This window comes from Oncorhynchus clarkii, chromosome 19 (assembly GCF_045791955.1).
Source record: "Oncorhynchus clarkii lewisi isolate Uvic-CL-2024 chromosome 19, UVic_Ocla_1.0, whole genome shotgun sequence".
Classification (NCBI taxonomy): Eukaryota; Metazoa; Chordata; class Actinopteri; order Salmoniformes; family Salmonidae; genus Oncorhynchus; species Oncorhynchus clarkii.
The window spans coordinates 45,962,446-45,977,548 of record NC_092165.1 but is presented as its reverse complement, the minus strand read 5'-3'; the positions used below and the strand labels follow the sequence as shown (position 1 = coordinate 45,977,548).

Sequence of the window (15,103 nt, the reverse complement as noted above, 5' to 3'; positions counted from 1 at the left end):
GTTTGTCCGTGATGTGTACGCCGAGGAATTTAAAACTTACTACCCTCTCCACCACTGTCCCGTTGATGTGGATAGGGGGGTGCTCCCTCTGCTGTTTCCTGAAGTCCACGATCATCTCCTTTGTTTTGTTGACATTGCGTGTGAGGTTATTTTCCTGACACCACACTCCGAGGGCCCTCACCTCCTCCCTTTAGGCCGTCTCGTCGTTGTTGGTAATCAATCCTACTACTGTAGTGTCGCAAACTTGATGATTGAGTTGGAGGCGTGCATGGCCACGCAGTCGTGGGTGAACAGGGAGTACAGGAGAGGGCTCAGAACGCACCCTTATGGGACCCCAGTGTTGAGGATCAGCGGGGTGGAGATGTTGTTACCTACCCTCACCACCTGGGGGCGGCCCGTCAGGAAGTCCCATACCCAGTTGCACAGGGCGGGGTCGAGACTCAGGGTCTCGAGCTTGATGACGAGTTTGGAGGGTACTATGGTGTTAAATGCTGAGCTGTAGTCGATGAACAGCATTCTCACATAGGTATTCCTCTTATCCAGATGGGTTAGGGCAGTGTGCAGTGTGGTTGCGATTGCGTTGTCTGTGGACCTATTGGGGCAGTAAGCAAATTGGAGTGGGTCTAGGACGTCAGATAGGGTGGAGGTGATATGGTCCTTGACTAGTCTCTCAAAGCACTTCATGATGACAGAAGTGAGTACTGCGGGGCGGTAGTCGTTTAGCTCAGTTACCTTAGCTTTCCTGGGAACAGGAACAATGGTGGCCCTCTTGAAGCATGTGGGAACAGCAGACTGGGATAAGGATTGATTGAATATGTCCGTAAACACACCAGCCAGCTGGTCTGCGCAGCCTCTGAGGACGCGGCTGGGGATGCCGTCTGGGCCTGCAGCCTTGTGACGGTTAACACGTTTAAATGTTTTACTCACGTTGGCTGCAGTGAAGGAGAGTCCGCAGGTTTTGGTAGCGGGCCGTGTCAGTGGCACTGTTTTGTCCTCAAAGCGAGCAAAGAAGTTGTTTAGTCTGTCTGGGAGCAAGACATCCTGGTCCGCGACGGGGCTGGTTTTCTTTTTGTAATCCGTGATTGACTGTAGACTCTGCCACATACCTCTTGTGTCTGAGCCATTGAATTGCGACTCTACTTTGTCTCTATACTGACGCTTAGCTTGTTTGATTGCCTTGCAGCTACACTGTTTGTATTCGGTCATGTTTCCGGTCACCTTGCCCTGGTTAAAAGTAGTGGTTCGCGCTTTCAGTTTTGCGTGAATGCTGTCATCAATCCACGGTTTCTGGTTTGGGAATGTTTTAATAGTTGCTGTGGGTACGACATCGCCGATGCACTTGCTAATAAACTCGCTCACCGAATCAGCGTATTCATCAATGTTGTTGTTTGACGCAATGCGGAACATATCCCAATCCACGTGATCGAAGCAATCTTGAAGCGTGGAATCAGATTGGTCGGACCAGTGTTGAACAGACCTGAGCGCGGGAGCTTCCTGTTTTAGTCTATCTATAGGCAGGGAGCAACAAAATGGAGTCGTGGTCAGCTTTTCCGAAAGGAGGGCGGGGGAGGGCCTTATATGCGTCGCGGAAGTTAGAATAACAATGATGCAGGGTTTTACCAACCCTGGTAGCACAATCGATATGCTGATAGAATTTAGGGAGTCTTTTTTTCAGATTAGCCTTGTTAAAATCCCCAGCTACAATGAATGCAGCCTCAGGATATGTGGTTTCCAGTTTACATAGAGTCAAATAAAGTTTGTTCAGGGCCATCGATGTGTCTGCTTGGGGGGGATTGTATGCGGCTGTGAGAAGAGAATTCTCTTGATAGATAATGCGGTCGGCATTTGATTGTGAGGAATTCTAAGTCAGGTGAACAGAAGGACTTGAGTTCCTGTATGTTGTTATGATCACACCACGTCTCGTTAATCATAAGGCATACCCCCCCCCCCCCTCCCCTCTTCTTACCAGAAAAATGCTTTTTTCTGTCCGCGCGATGCGTGAAGAAACCAGGTGGCTGTACTGACACCGATTGAGCCATGTTTCCGTGGAGCAAAGAACGTTACAGTCTCTTATGTCTCTCTGGAATGCTACCCTTGCTCGGATTTCATCAACCTTGTCAAGAGACTGGACATTGGCGAGTAGTATGCTCGGGAGTGGTGCACGATGTGCCCGTCTCCGGAGCCTGACCAGAAGAACGCTTCGTCTGCCCCTTTTACAGCGTCGTTTTGGTTCGCTGGCTGGGATCCGATCCATTGTCCTGGGCAAAACATAGGATCCGCTTCGGGAAAGTCATATTCCTGGTCGTAATGTTGGCGAGTTGACGTTGCTCTTATATCCAGTAGTTCCTCCCGACTGTATGTAATAAAACCTAAGAAAAAAAAAATACTGCATAGTTTCCTAGGAACGCGAAGCGAGGCGGCCATCTCTGTCGGCGCCGGAAGTTGAGTGCATATGGGGACTGTGCATCACAGCTGGATAGTCTGAACTTCCATTGTCAAAATCCATGCCATAACCAACCATAAGACCAGCTTTCTGATGGTCTTAAATATCCACTCTAGTGCTTACTGAAATTTGCACATGTTTTAAGAACAAACCTCAGATATTGCCACCCCTGCATAAGCGAGCTCATTAAAGACAACTAAATGACCAATCCTGATGCTAAGGTTGGAGAATAAAAGAGTGCCGGCTTTAAAGGTGCAATATGCAGAAATTGCTCTGCCCTTTCCTGGTTGCTAAAATTCTAGTAGTTTGCCTAATTTCAGTTTACATGACAAAATGAGCAAGCGATAGTATAGAGAAGAATCACTGTACCATCTACACCGCTGTGAAATATGTTGTTTGAAGCTGGTGTACAAAACCCGAAAGTAAAAGACGTAAAAACAAAACTTAAATCAAAATCAAATTAATTTATATAGCCCTTCTTACATCAGCTGATATCTCAAAGTGCTGTACAGAAACCCAGCCTAAAACCCCAAACAGCAAGCAATGCAGGTGTTGAAGCACAGTGGCTAGGAAAAACTCCCTAGAAAAGGCCAAAACCTAGGAAGAAATCTAGAGAGGAACCAGGCTATGAGGGGTGGCCAGTCCTCTTCTGGCTGTGCCGGGTGGAGTTGATAACAGAACATGGCCAAGATGTTCAAATGTTCATAAATGACCAGCATGGTCAAATAATAATCACAGTAGTTGTCGAGGGTGCAACAGGTCAGCACCTCAGGAGTAAATGTCAGGTGGCTTTTCATAGCCGATCATTGAGAGTGTCTCTAGAGAATTGAAAACAGCAGGTCTGGGACAGGTAGCACGTCCGGTGAACAGGTCAGGGTTCCATAGCCGCAGGCAGAACAGTTGAAACTGGAGCAGTGGCACGGCCAGGTGGACTGGGGACAGCAATTAGTCATCATGCCAGGTAGTCCTGAGGCATGGTCCTAGGGCTCAGGTCCTCCGAGAGAGAGAAAGAGAATTAGAGAGAGCATACTTAAATTCACACAGGACACCGGATAAGACAGGAGAAATACTCCAGATATAACTAACTGACCCTACCCCGACACAAACTACTGCAGCATAAATACTGGTGGCTGATACCCCCGGACAGGGCCAAACAGGAAGGATATAACCCCACCCACTTTGCCAAAGCACAGCCCCCACACTACTGGAGGGATATCTTCAACCACCAACCATCCTGAGACAAGGCCGAGTATAGCCCACAAAGATCTCTGCCACAGCAAAACCCAAGGGGTGGCATCAATCCAGACAGGGAGACAACGTCAGTGACTCAACCCACTCAAGTGACGCACCCCTCCTAGGGACGGCATGGAAGAGCACCAGTAAGCCAGTGTCTCAGCCCCTGTAATAGGGTCAGAGGCAGAGAATCCCAGTGGAGAGAGGGGAACCGGCCAGGCAGAGGCAGTTCGTAAAGAACATGAAACAAAAATAGCAGCCATAGACCACTTCTTAGGCTTGCTTTCAAATAGAATGTTAGATCTATAACTCACATTTCAATGTGAATTTGGTCCTGTCACCCAAAAAGTTACATAATGCAGCTAACAGTTCGAGATTGAAAACTAGCATGCGTTTGACAATTGTGCTGGAGTAACACCAGTCGAAAATAGAGTACTTTAAAAGCCGAAAATAGAGCACTTGTCAAATAGACTGTGGAATTGTACCTGTAATGGCCGTTGGTGGAAGAAGGTGAGGACCAAGGTACAGCGTGGTACATGTTCATCATTTTAATGGTAAAGCTGAACACTATACAACAAGCAACAAAAGAACAACGAAACAGTTCCATCAGGTGCAAAACACACTAAACAGAAATGAACTACCCACAAAACTCAGGTGGGAAAAGGCTACCTAAGTATGGTTCTCAATCAGATAGACAGCTGCCTCTGATTGAGAACCACACGGCCAAACAACAAAGAAATCCAAAACATAGAAATTGAACATAGAATTCCCACCCTAGTCACATCCTGGCCTAACCAAAATAGAGAATAAAAACCTCTCTATGGCAAGGGAGTGACAGTACCAAAGACTTGTCATTGTAGAACTGTGTCCTCTTGTGTTAGATTGTTTTTTCAGAAAAAGTTCAATGTGTGTAGATGTTGGACACACTAATGATCACTGTTCAGTCAGTATACGTTGTACAATCAAATTCTAAAGTTAAATATCACACAACTCATTTCAGCCTCATCTCATGGTAAATCTAATCCTCAACCTTGTAGGCTAAGCCTACGTGCACTGAGTTCGGTCTGATATGTCAGCTTCCTGCATTTAGATGGGTTACAACTCACACACACAGAGCTGTACATTTCAGTGTAGAGAAACACACTGTAACATTCAGATACACACAAACCAAGATAACAAAGATGGCCGTGTCTGTCAGTGCAGGGGATTCTGAAATCATTGAGGTTGAAACAAACCTTTCTGAGGATTCGGCAAACTACTTCAATATGAAGATAAACAGGGCAAAAAAAAGAGAGGCAGTCCAAAAATCAGGTAAGAGAGCAATTGCAATTTAGCCTACACAATTGTGTTTGTTGGCTGCTAAGATTGGAAGGTGAAATATTTGAACCACAGTCCTTGCATCCCCAAAGCTTTCTTGCTAAAGAAGGTCCAGATTTGCCAGCTTTGTAAAATGGATGTGCGTTGTAATATTTTCCAATACATCACTGTTCTTTCTTCTTTTCCTTGTATTTGTGTCAGTATTGATTTCATTGTCAAAAAATAAATGAAGACTAAAAACCATGGGCTGGTTGCCCAGACACAGATTTAAAGACCTGGATTAAAAATGTGAATATCCTTTGTTTTTTAGGTGAAATACTAGGTATAATCTGGGTCTGGGAAACCGGACCTATGAGTTTTTGAAGTCAGTAACTCCACTCCAACGATGTTCACTGATACAGGGGCTGTGTCCCCAAATGCCACCATATCCCATATGTGGTGCATTACTTTTTACCCAAGCTCTATGTGCCCTGGTAAAAAGTAGTGTACTACATAGAGAATAGGGTGCAGTTTGGGGCGCAGCCAGGTTAAATGTGTGTTGTTCCTCAGGTCCTGCAGGTAAAATGCTCTATATACTGGTTGGTGTCAGCTTTGGGCTGATGTGTGTTCTGCAAGTCACTCTGAACATCTCCTTGCGTCTTGCCCACTGTGAGTTGAATTACTTCTGTTTATAGTGCGCTTTTAGAATGATACACTCTATAGCTAGATAGCAAAATTAAGACATTCAAATATACAGATTCATTAAGCAGGACAGTAATGTGGAATGTAACCTTTCTGAAGTTCTCAAATAAAAATCATATGTTCTGTCCAATGATTAAATAAGAAACACACAGCTTCTTTCAGCAAACTCAACCACAGTTTCTCTGTCTTATTCCAGCTAACTTCTTGGAGGAACAGATAAAATGGTTAGAGACCAGTTATAACAACCTTACTGAAGAGAAAAAACAGCTACAGATCAGTTACAACAACCTTACTGAAGAGAAAAAACAGCTACAGATCAGTTACAACAACCTTTCTGAAGAGAAAAAACATCTACAGATCAGTTACAACAACCTTACTGAAGAGAAAAAACCGCTACAGATCAGTTACAACAACCTTACTGAAGAGAGAGACAAGTTCACTGAGCTGGGTGAGTAATAAAGTGTCAAGTGTGTGCGTGTCAGTGTTAAAGACCTTTCTTCTGAAACTTGTCAGTCTATTCATGTTCAGAAAAATGAATGCTATTCCATGCAAGAAATTGCCAAGAAACTGAAGATCTCGTACAACGCTGGGTACTACTCCCATCACAGAACAGCAAAAACTGGCTCTAACCAGAATAGAAGGAGGAGTTGGAGGCCCCAGTGCACAACTGAGCAAGAGTACAAGTACATTAGAGTGTCTAGTTTGAGAAACAGACACCTCACAAGTCCTCAACTGGCAGCCTCATTAAAATGTAACCACATAACACAAGCCTCAACGTCAACAGTGAAGAGGTGACTACAGGATGCTGGCCTTCTAGGCAGAGTTGCAAAGAAAAAGCCATATCTTTGTCATTATGGGGTATGTTGAGAATTCTTATTTTTATTCAGGCAACAAAATGGGGAACAAGTCAATTGGTATGAATACATTGGACACAACTACTATTGTTAACAAACTATAGTTTTGACAAGTCGGTTAGGACATCAACCTTGTGCATGACACGAGGAATTTTTCCAACAATTGTTTACTGACAGATTATTTCACTTATAATTCACTGTATCACAATTCCAGTGGGTCAGAAGTTTACATACACTAAGTTGACTGTGCCTGTAAACTGCTTGGAAGATTCCAGAAAATGATGTTATGCCTTTAGAAGCTTCGGATAGGCTAATTGACATCATTTGAGTCAATTGGAGGTGTACCTGTGGATGTATTTCAAGGCCTACCTTCAAACTCAGTGCCTCTTTGCTTGACATCATGGAAAAAATCAAAAGAAATTAGCGAAGACCACAGAAAATAAATTGTAGACCTCCACAAGTCTGATTCACCCTTGGGAGCAATTTCCAAATGCCTGAAGGTACCATGTTAATCTGTACAAACAATAGTACGCAAGTATAAACACCATGGGAACACGCAGCCGTCATACTGCTCAGGAAGAAAGCGCATTCTGTCTCCTAGAGATGAATGTACTTTGGTGCAAAAAGTGCAAATCAATGCCAGAACAACAGCAAAGGACCTTGTGAAGATGCTGGAGGAAACAGGTACAAAAGTATCTATATCCACAGTAAAACGAGTCCTATATCGACATAACCGGAAAGGCCGATCAGCAAGGAAGAAGCCACTGCTCCAAAACCGCCATGAAAAAGACAGACTACGGTTTGCCACTGCACATGGGGATAAAGTTCTTACTTTTTGGAAAAATGTCCTCTGGTCTGATGAAACAAAAATAGAACTGTTGGAAATAATGAACATCGTTATGTTTGGAGGAAAAAGGGGGAGGCTTGCAAGCCGAAGAACACCATCCCAACCGTGAAGCACGGGGGTGGCAGCATCATGTTGTGGGGGTGCTTTGCTGCAGGAGGGACTGGTGCACTTCACAAAATAGATGGCTACATGAGGAAGGAAAATTTTGTGGATATATTGAAGCAACATCTCAAGACATCAGTCAGGAAGTTAAAGCTTGCTCGCAAATGGGTCTTCCAAATGGACAATGACCCCAAGCATACTTCCAAAGTTGTGGCAAAATGGCTGACTCAGGTACACCAGCTCTGTCAGGAGGAATGATATAGATATTTATTGAATAGCCTACCATCTCAGTAGTCCATTACACAGTCTAAAGCAGAACGCGGGATGTTCCCCAATGCTGGAAGGGGGGCCTCGAGTGAAAAAGTTTGGGAGCCCCTGGTCTAAATATATTTTCTATTGAGTGACGCCAACTGAAAAAGTTGGTGGCACTGGGGAAAATGTTAGAGACCTGTCAAGGGGTGTGATTTTTAATCTAGAATAACAACTAATTTGGCTGTTGGGAAGAAAATGATGCGATAGAATGTTATGCAGAAAAATATGTTGGTAGTACAAGGCTATGGTAGTTGGCTAGTTGGTAGTACAAGGTACAAGGCTATGGTAGTTGGCTAGTTGGTAGTACAAGGTACAAGGCTATGATAGTTGGCTAGTTGGTAGTACAAGGTACAAGGCTATGATAGTTGGCTAGTTGGTAGTACAAGGTACAAGGCTATGGTAGTTGGCTAGTTGGTAGTACAAGGTACAAGGCTATGGTAGTTGGCTAGTTGGTAGTACAAGGTACAAGGCTATGATAGTTGGCTAGTTGGTAGTACAAGGTACAAGGCTATGGTAGTTGGCTAGTTGGTAGTACAAGGTACAAGGCTATGGTAGTTGGCTAGTTGGTAGTACAAGGTACAAGGCTATGGTAGTTGGCTAGTTGGTAGTACAAGGTACAAGGCTATGGTAGTTGGCTAGTTGGTAGTACAAGGTACAAGGCTATGGTAGTTGGCTAGTTGGTAGTACAAGGTACAAGGCTATGGTAGTTGGCTAGTTGGTAGTACAAGGTACAAGGCTATGGTAGTTGGCTAGTTGGTAGTACAAGGTACAAGGCTATGGTAGTTGGCTAGTTGGTAGTACAAGGTACAAGGCTATGGTAGTTGGCTAGTTGGTAGTACAAGGTACAAGGCTATGGTAGTTGGCTAGTTGGTAGTACAAGGTACAAGGCTATGGTAGTTGGCTAGTTGGTAGTACAAGGTACAAGGCTATGGTAGTTGGCTAGTTGGTAGTACAAGGTACAAGGCTATGGTAGTTGGCTAGTTGGTAGTACAAGGTACAAGGCTATGGTAGTTGGCTAGTTGGTAGTACAAGGTACAAGGCTATGGTAGTTGGCTAGTTGGTAGTACAAGGTACAAGGCTATGGTAGTTGGCTAGTTGGTAGTACAAGGTACAAGGCTATGGTAGTTGGCTAGTTGGTAGTTAGTACAAGGTACAAGGCTATGGTAGTTGGCTAGTTGGAAGTACAAGGTACAAGGCTATGGTAGTTGGCTAGTTGGTAGTACAAGGTACAAGGCTATGGTAGTTGGCTAGTTGGTAGTACAAGGTACAAGGCTATGGTAGTTGGCTAGTTGGTAGTACAAGGTACAAGGCTATGGTAGTTGGCTAGTTGGTAGTACAAGGTACAAGGCTATGGTAGTTGGCTAGTTGGTAGTACAAGGTACAAGGCTATGGTAGTTGGCTAGTTGGTAGTACAAGGTACAAGGCTATGGTAGTTGGCTAGTTGGTAGTACAAGGTACAAGGCTATGGTAGTTGGCTAGTTGGTAGTACAAGGTACAAGGCTATGGTAGTTGGCTAGTTGGTAGTACAAGGTACAAGGCTATGGTAGTTGGCTAGTTGGTAGTACAAGGTACAAGGCTATGGTAGTTGGCTAGTTGGTAGTTAGTACAAGGTACAAGGCTATGGTAGTTGGCTAGTTGGTAGTACAAGGTACAAGGCTATGGTAGTTGGCTAGTTGGTAGTACAAGGTACAAGGCTATGGTAGTTGGCTAGTTGGTAGTACAAGGTACAAGGCTATGGTAGTTGGCTAGTTGGTAGTACAAGGTACAAAGCTATGTTTGTGCAAATAGAAATCAGTGATTTAGGTTTACTATAGGCTAATGAAGCAATCAAAATGTGACGTGACTAAAATATGACTAAAAATAAAGGGCATTAAGCTAAAATGGCCCACTGTTTTCATCATTTTGATAATAACTAGACTAAATCATTATTCAAATGACAAAACAGTGACTAACACTGAATTATATTTTAGTCAAAATTAGTAAGATTAAACTAAATCTAAAAAAAAGAGTGCTAAAATGAACACTGGTGTGTGTTGGATCAGCTAATAGCTCATGCACACTCCAGCTGGTGGAAAGCACTTTCATGTTTTCATATTTTCTCCTGATCTCTGTGTGAAAGAATGGAGGACGTTTAACACCAGCTTGTACTACGTCTCCAACGACTATAAAACTTGGGAAGACAGCAGACAGGACTGTCTGAAAAGAGGAGCAGACCTGGCAGTCATAAACAGCGAAGAGGAACAGGTGAGTGAGTGAGTGAGTGAGTGAGTGAGTGAGTGAGTGAGTGAGTGAGTGAGTGAGTGAGTGAGTGAGTGAGTGAGTGAGTGAGTGAGAGAGAGAGAGAGAGAGAGAGAGAGAGAGAGAGAGAGAGAGAGAGAGAGAGAGAGAGAGAGAGAGAGAGAGAGAGAGAGAGAGAGAGAGAGAGAGAGAGAGAGAGAGAGAGAGAGAGAGAGAGAGAGAGAGAGAGAGAGAGAGAGAGATTGCCTGTTGTCAGTTCAGACCTTCGAGGTTCAAACCAATGATCCTCAGGCTACAGGTCTCATCAAAACGTCCCTGCATTCAGTGAAGTTGTATCATGACGTAACTGTTGCTTTCTTTCTTCCAAGGTGTTTATCAGTCAACTGAACACCAAGCCCTGGATAGGTCTGACTGACAAGGATTCTGAGGGGACCTGGAAATGGGTGGACGGAACCCCACTGACCACAGCGTAAGAGATCGTAACGGTTTCTCATAACATCATTTTTTAAACGTATTATTAAACCATTGCTTGACCAGACTCCGGCACGGTCAAAGTATTTTTAACACATGATTTGGGATGAGTTGAAATGTAACATCAGTATGGTTTGTAGGTTTTGGTCCACTGAAGAGCCTAATGATCGAGCTGTGAATGGAGAGGACTGTGTCAGCCTTTATTACCATACCCAGCCTGTATTGAAGAACTGGAATGACCTAGCATGCAACACAGAATTTATGTGGATCTGTGAGATTGTAAATGGCTGATCCACAGACAAACAGACACTCAGATTCTGTAAATACACACATGCAGGGAGATACACACACACACACACACACACTACACACACACTCACTCACACACACAGCTTTGACTTTTTAGGAGGTAAGAATGTATACACACCCTTAGAGATAGCTTTTTTTCCCCATGTATTCTTGTTTCTTGTTTATAATACATGAATTACAGATGTTATTTGGCATTTTAAGTATTTGCTTTACTGTTATTAGCCGTTACTGGATTGCATTCACTGTGGAACCATTTTCACAAGTATGTGGTACATTTCCATAACTCAGAGTACAAAACTCCAAACTGGTCACACTTGTAACGAAGCCGGTCTTTCATTAAAAACCTCTCATTGTGCATTCATTTGGATTGTAAACATCTCTCACCACATAACCATTGATTCAACATATACGTTTATTGTGAAATGTAATGAGAACATTGGTTTAATCACCAGATCACAACATAATGATACAGTATCTTTTTAATTGAGTCGTTTTAACTACTAGTTAATGCAATAGCAAGCATTGCAAGATACGTGTTTCAAATGGACCTTAGAAGTGCTGATAGTAATATGCTACAGTTCTGTAAGTTACAGTAGATTACACAGTTTTCACATTAGGCAATACACTTACATTTCCCCAACAAAATTGACAGAAATGCGTAGTCAAGGGTGTAGTCAATGAAGACATCCTCAACAATCAGTCATGCAAAAAAACATAGGTGTACTGTCTGTAATCAAACGGAAGAAATGAAATGCAACAAATTAAATGAATGAAAATGAAACATAACGTTTAGCAAGCGTTCATTTGCATCAAACAGGGTTTTGTGCATTTGGCCATAAATTCTCATCCAAATCACAGTGAATTGTTCATGCACCTCGGGAAAAATATTTTGTCATGATGAATCCAAGCTTGACATTGGTCTGCATTGATGTTGTCGCATGCCTCATCCATTATCAATAGAAAGGGTGGCACGCTCATGGGGATGGTGATCGTACACCTTCCACCTCCATGCTGCAAAGAAATCCTCAATACGGTTGAGGAAGGAGAGTTTTGGGACATGTACTGTATAGGGTCACGAATTGAGGATGGGCCCGTAACCATGCCTGAACCACCTCTGCATTGTGGAACCTGACATTCTACCACACAATGACATAAGTTAATCCTTCCCCTTGTTAGGCCTGCTCAATTTCATTGAGAAACACAATGAGGTGTGCAGCTTTGTAGGATACAAGTAATGGCCTACGTACTACCACACCATCTTCAGAGATAGCTGCGCGCATGGATATGTGTCCAGGCACTTGAACTTTGTCCAGGCACTTGGACAATCGCCCGTTGGCCAATGAGGTTCCGCACACGGCGCCGAGCATTCATCTTCATCAACAAAGACATACAGTGCATTCGGAAAGTATTCAGACCCCTTGACTTTTTCCACATTTTGTTAGGTCACAGCCTTATTCTAAAATTGATGAAATAAAAACATTTCCTCATCAATCTACACACAATACTGTAATGGGTGTGTGCTGGTGGCAGGGAAGTCAGGTTCAGGAGAATGAACTTGGTATAAACAGAGTCGTTTAATAAGTGCTCACAAAACTCTGAAGACCAAAATATACTAAATAATAATAGTGGGCACAAAACCCGTCGCACACCAGAACATAACTTGCACATAACATACAATCAAATAATCACCGACAAGGACATGAGGGGAAACAGAGGGTTAAATACACAACATGTCATTGATGGGATTGGAACCAGGTGTGAAGGAAGGCAAGACAAAACCAATGGAAAATGAAAAATGGATCAACGATGGCTAGAAGGTCGGTGACGTCGATCCCCGAACACCGCCTGAACAAGGAGAGGGACCGACTTTGGCAGAAGTCGTGACAAATACCACATAATGACAAAGCAAAAACAGGTTTTTAGACTTTTTAGCAAATGTATTTAAAAAAAAATCTGTTTATAGCAAATGTATAAAAAATAAATTCAATTTATTGGAGATGATTTGGAGAGGCACACACCTGTCTATATAAGGTCCCACAGTTGACAGTGAATGTCAGAGCAAAAACCAAGCCATGAGGTCAAAGGAATTGAAAACATTTCTGCAGCGTTGAAGGTGTCCAATAACACAGTGGCCTCCATCAATCTTAAATGGAAGAAGTTTGGAACCACTCTTTCTAGAGCTGGCCGCCCGGCCAAACTGAGCAGTCGGGGGAGAAGGGCCTTGGTCAGGGAGGTGACCAAGAACCCAGTGGTTACTCTGACAGAGCTCCAGAGTTTCTATGTGATGATGGAAGATACACCTCAGTAAAAGGCACATGACAGCCCGCTTGGAGTTTGCCAAAAGGCACCTAAAGGACTCAGACCATGAGAAACAAGATTATCTGGTCTGATGAAACCAAGACTTACAAGTGTGACCAGTTTGGAGTTTTGTACTAAGAGTTGTGAAAACTTGTGAAAATAGTACCACAGCGATTAAAACAAACTGTAACGACAGTACCCACTACACCACATCCCCTTCTGCTACCACTGTTTCCTCTCAGACCACTCCTTTTCCACACCAAGCTTCATTAAACAGATGGGCATTCAGGCCAATGGTTAAAGGCATCGATAACATTACAGTTGTTGGGTGTAGATATATTAGTTCAATTCAAAGATATTCATCCCATAATATGCAATTCTGCTGGCCAAGTAGCTCTATGAGTGTATTACTATAAGTTATATGGCACAGATGAGTATTATTGTACATCAGTCAAGGGAGATCTAATGAGAGAGATGGTTGGGGTGGAGTCTGAAGGACTAGCCACACTGAGCTCTCTACTGCTGCTGCCACTAATGAGGATAATTACCACAGTACTGACATTACCGCATCTGAGGGAATGGAGTGTGTGTGTGTGTGTGTGTGTGTGTGTGTGTGTGTGTGTGTGTGTGTGTGTGTGTGTGTGTGTGTGTGTGTGCGTGCGTGCGTGCGTGTGTGTGCACGTGTGTAAGTTTTGTCCTGCTTTGAATGAATTACAGTAAATTGACAACTATCTTCAAGTAAAATGTTATTTGTCACATGCGCCGTATACAACAGGTGTAGTAGACCTTACCGTGAAATGCTCACTCTCTCTCTCTCTCTCTCTCTCTCTCTCTCTCTCTCTCTCTTTCTTTCTCTCTCTCTCTCTCTCTCTCTCTCTCTCTCTCTCTCTCTCTCTTTCTCTGTTTTTTCTCTTGCTCTCAGTCTGTCACTCATCCTCAGCATCTCAATCTGTATTTGTTAGCCTATAATAATTGTATTTGTGACTCATATCCGTTATATCAGATTCTAGTTTGTGCAAGGTAATTAGCAGAGGAAGGGAAGCCTCCACACCATGAGGAAACGTCTCATGACATCATCAATTAGCATGCCAAATGAAAGGAACTTTTAGTTCCGGTTGGTTCCTTCAGAGATGAGTGTCAATAAAGGTTATGAGAATGGAGGCGGTAATGGGAAGACAAAGAGAGGGAAGGAATACATGTGTGAGAAATAGAGGGGGCGAGAGAGAGAAAGGAAGGAAGGAGAGATGGAGGGAAGAGAGAGAGTTAAGATTGGATAGGCTGTGTCTCCCCACAGGTTTCTAATCTCTAATCAGCATTGACTAACACAGACTGCTGTGAAAGGTTCTCAGTGCTAATGCAGGCTGCCATTCATATGGAGCCTCTATATCCAGCAGGGACCAGTGGATGAGCTGAAGAGAGGAGAGGATTAACAAGCACTCGGGCAGGGAGAGGCACACATACACACACACACACACACACACGCGCACACACACACACACACACACACACGCACGCACACACGCACACACGCACGCACGCGCACACACACACTCACACACGCGCACACACACACACACACGCACGCGCACACACACACACACACACACACACGCACACACACACACGCACGCGCACACACACACACACGCACACACACGCGCACACGCACGCGCACACACATACACATACACACACACACAGACACACACGCACACACACACATACACATACACATACACATACACATACACACACAGACAGTCCCTCTGGATGGTCACATATTTCAGTCTTTCAGATAGACTCTCTCTCGCTCTGTTATTCTCTCTTTATGTGAAGGGACCAGTGATTTCTTTTGGACCATGCAAGTATTTACAGAATCCCAGTGGGCATTGCACCCTCTACTGCTGTGATTTGGAACAACATGCAGAGTGCAAGCAAATTGAAAATGTTGCAATTCAACTCTCTTTGTGCCATGATACGAATGATGCACTAAAATAC

The 15,103-nt window shown here is 43.7% G+C and overlaps 1 protein-coding gene across 1 annotated transcript; it reads left to right on the top strand.

Annotated features, from left to right (window-relative positions):
• The first annotated feature begins 5,556 nt into the window (after positions 1–5,556).
• LOC139374504 (C-type lectin domain family 4 member M-like) lies at positions 5,557–10,789 on the top strand. The gene is made up of 5 exons (XM_071115509.1): positions 5,557–5,641; positions 5,871–6,122; positions 9,909–10,033; positions 10,396–10,496; positions 10,639–10,789. The coding sequence occupies exons 1-5, from the start codon at positions 5,557–5,559 to the stop codon at positions 10,787–10,789; spliced, it is 714 nt and encodes a 237-aa protein (XP_070971610.1).
• The last annotated feature ends 4,314 nt before the right edge of the window (positions 10,790–15,103 follow it).

Bases quoted from the DNA above. Each gene is read 5' to 3' on its own strand.
- LOC139374504 (XM_071115509.1), top strand. From the start codon at position 5,557: ATGCTCTATATACTGGTTGGTGTCAGCTTTGGGCTGATGTGTGTTCTG. The intron at 5,642-5,870 runs GTGAGTTGAATT...GTCTTATTCCAG, and splicing joins CTCCTTGCGTCTTGCCCACT to CTAACTTCTTGGAGGAACAG. The intron at 6,123-9,908 runs GTGAGTAATAAA...TCTGTGTGAAAG, and splicing joins AGACAAGTTCACTGAGCTGG to AATGGAGGACGTTTAACACC.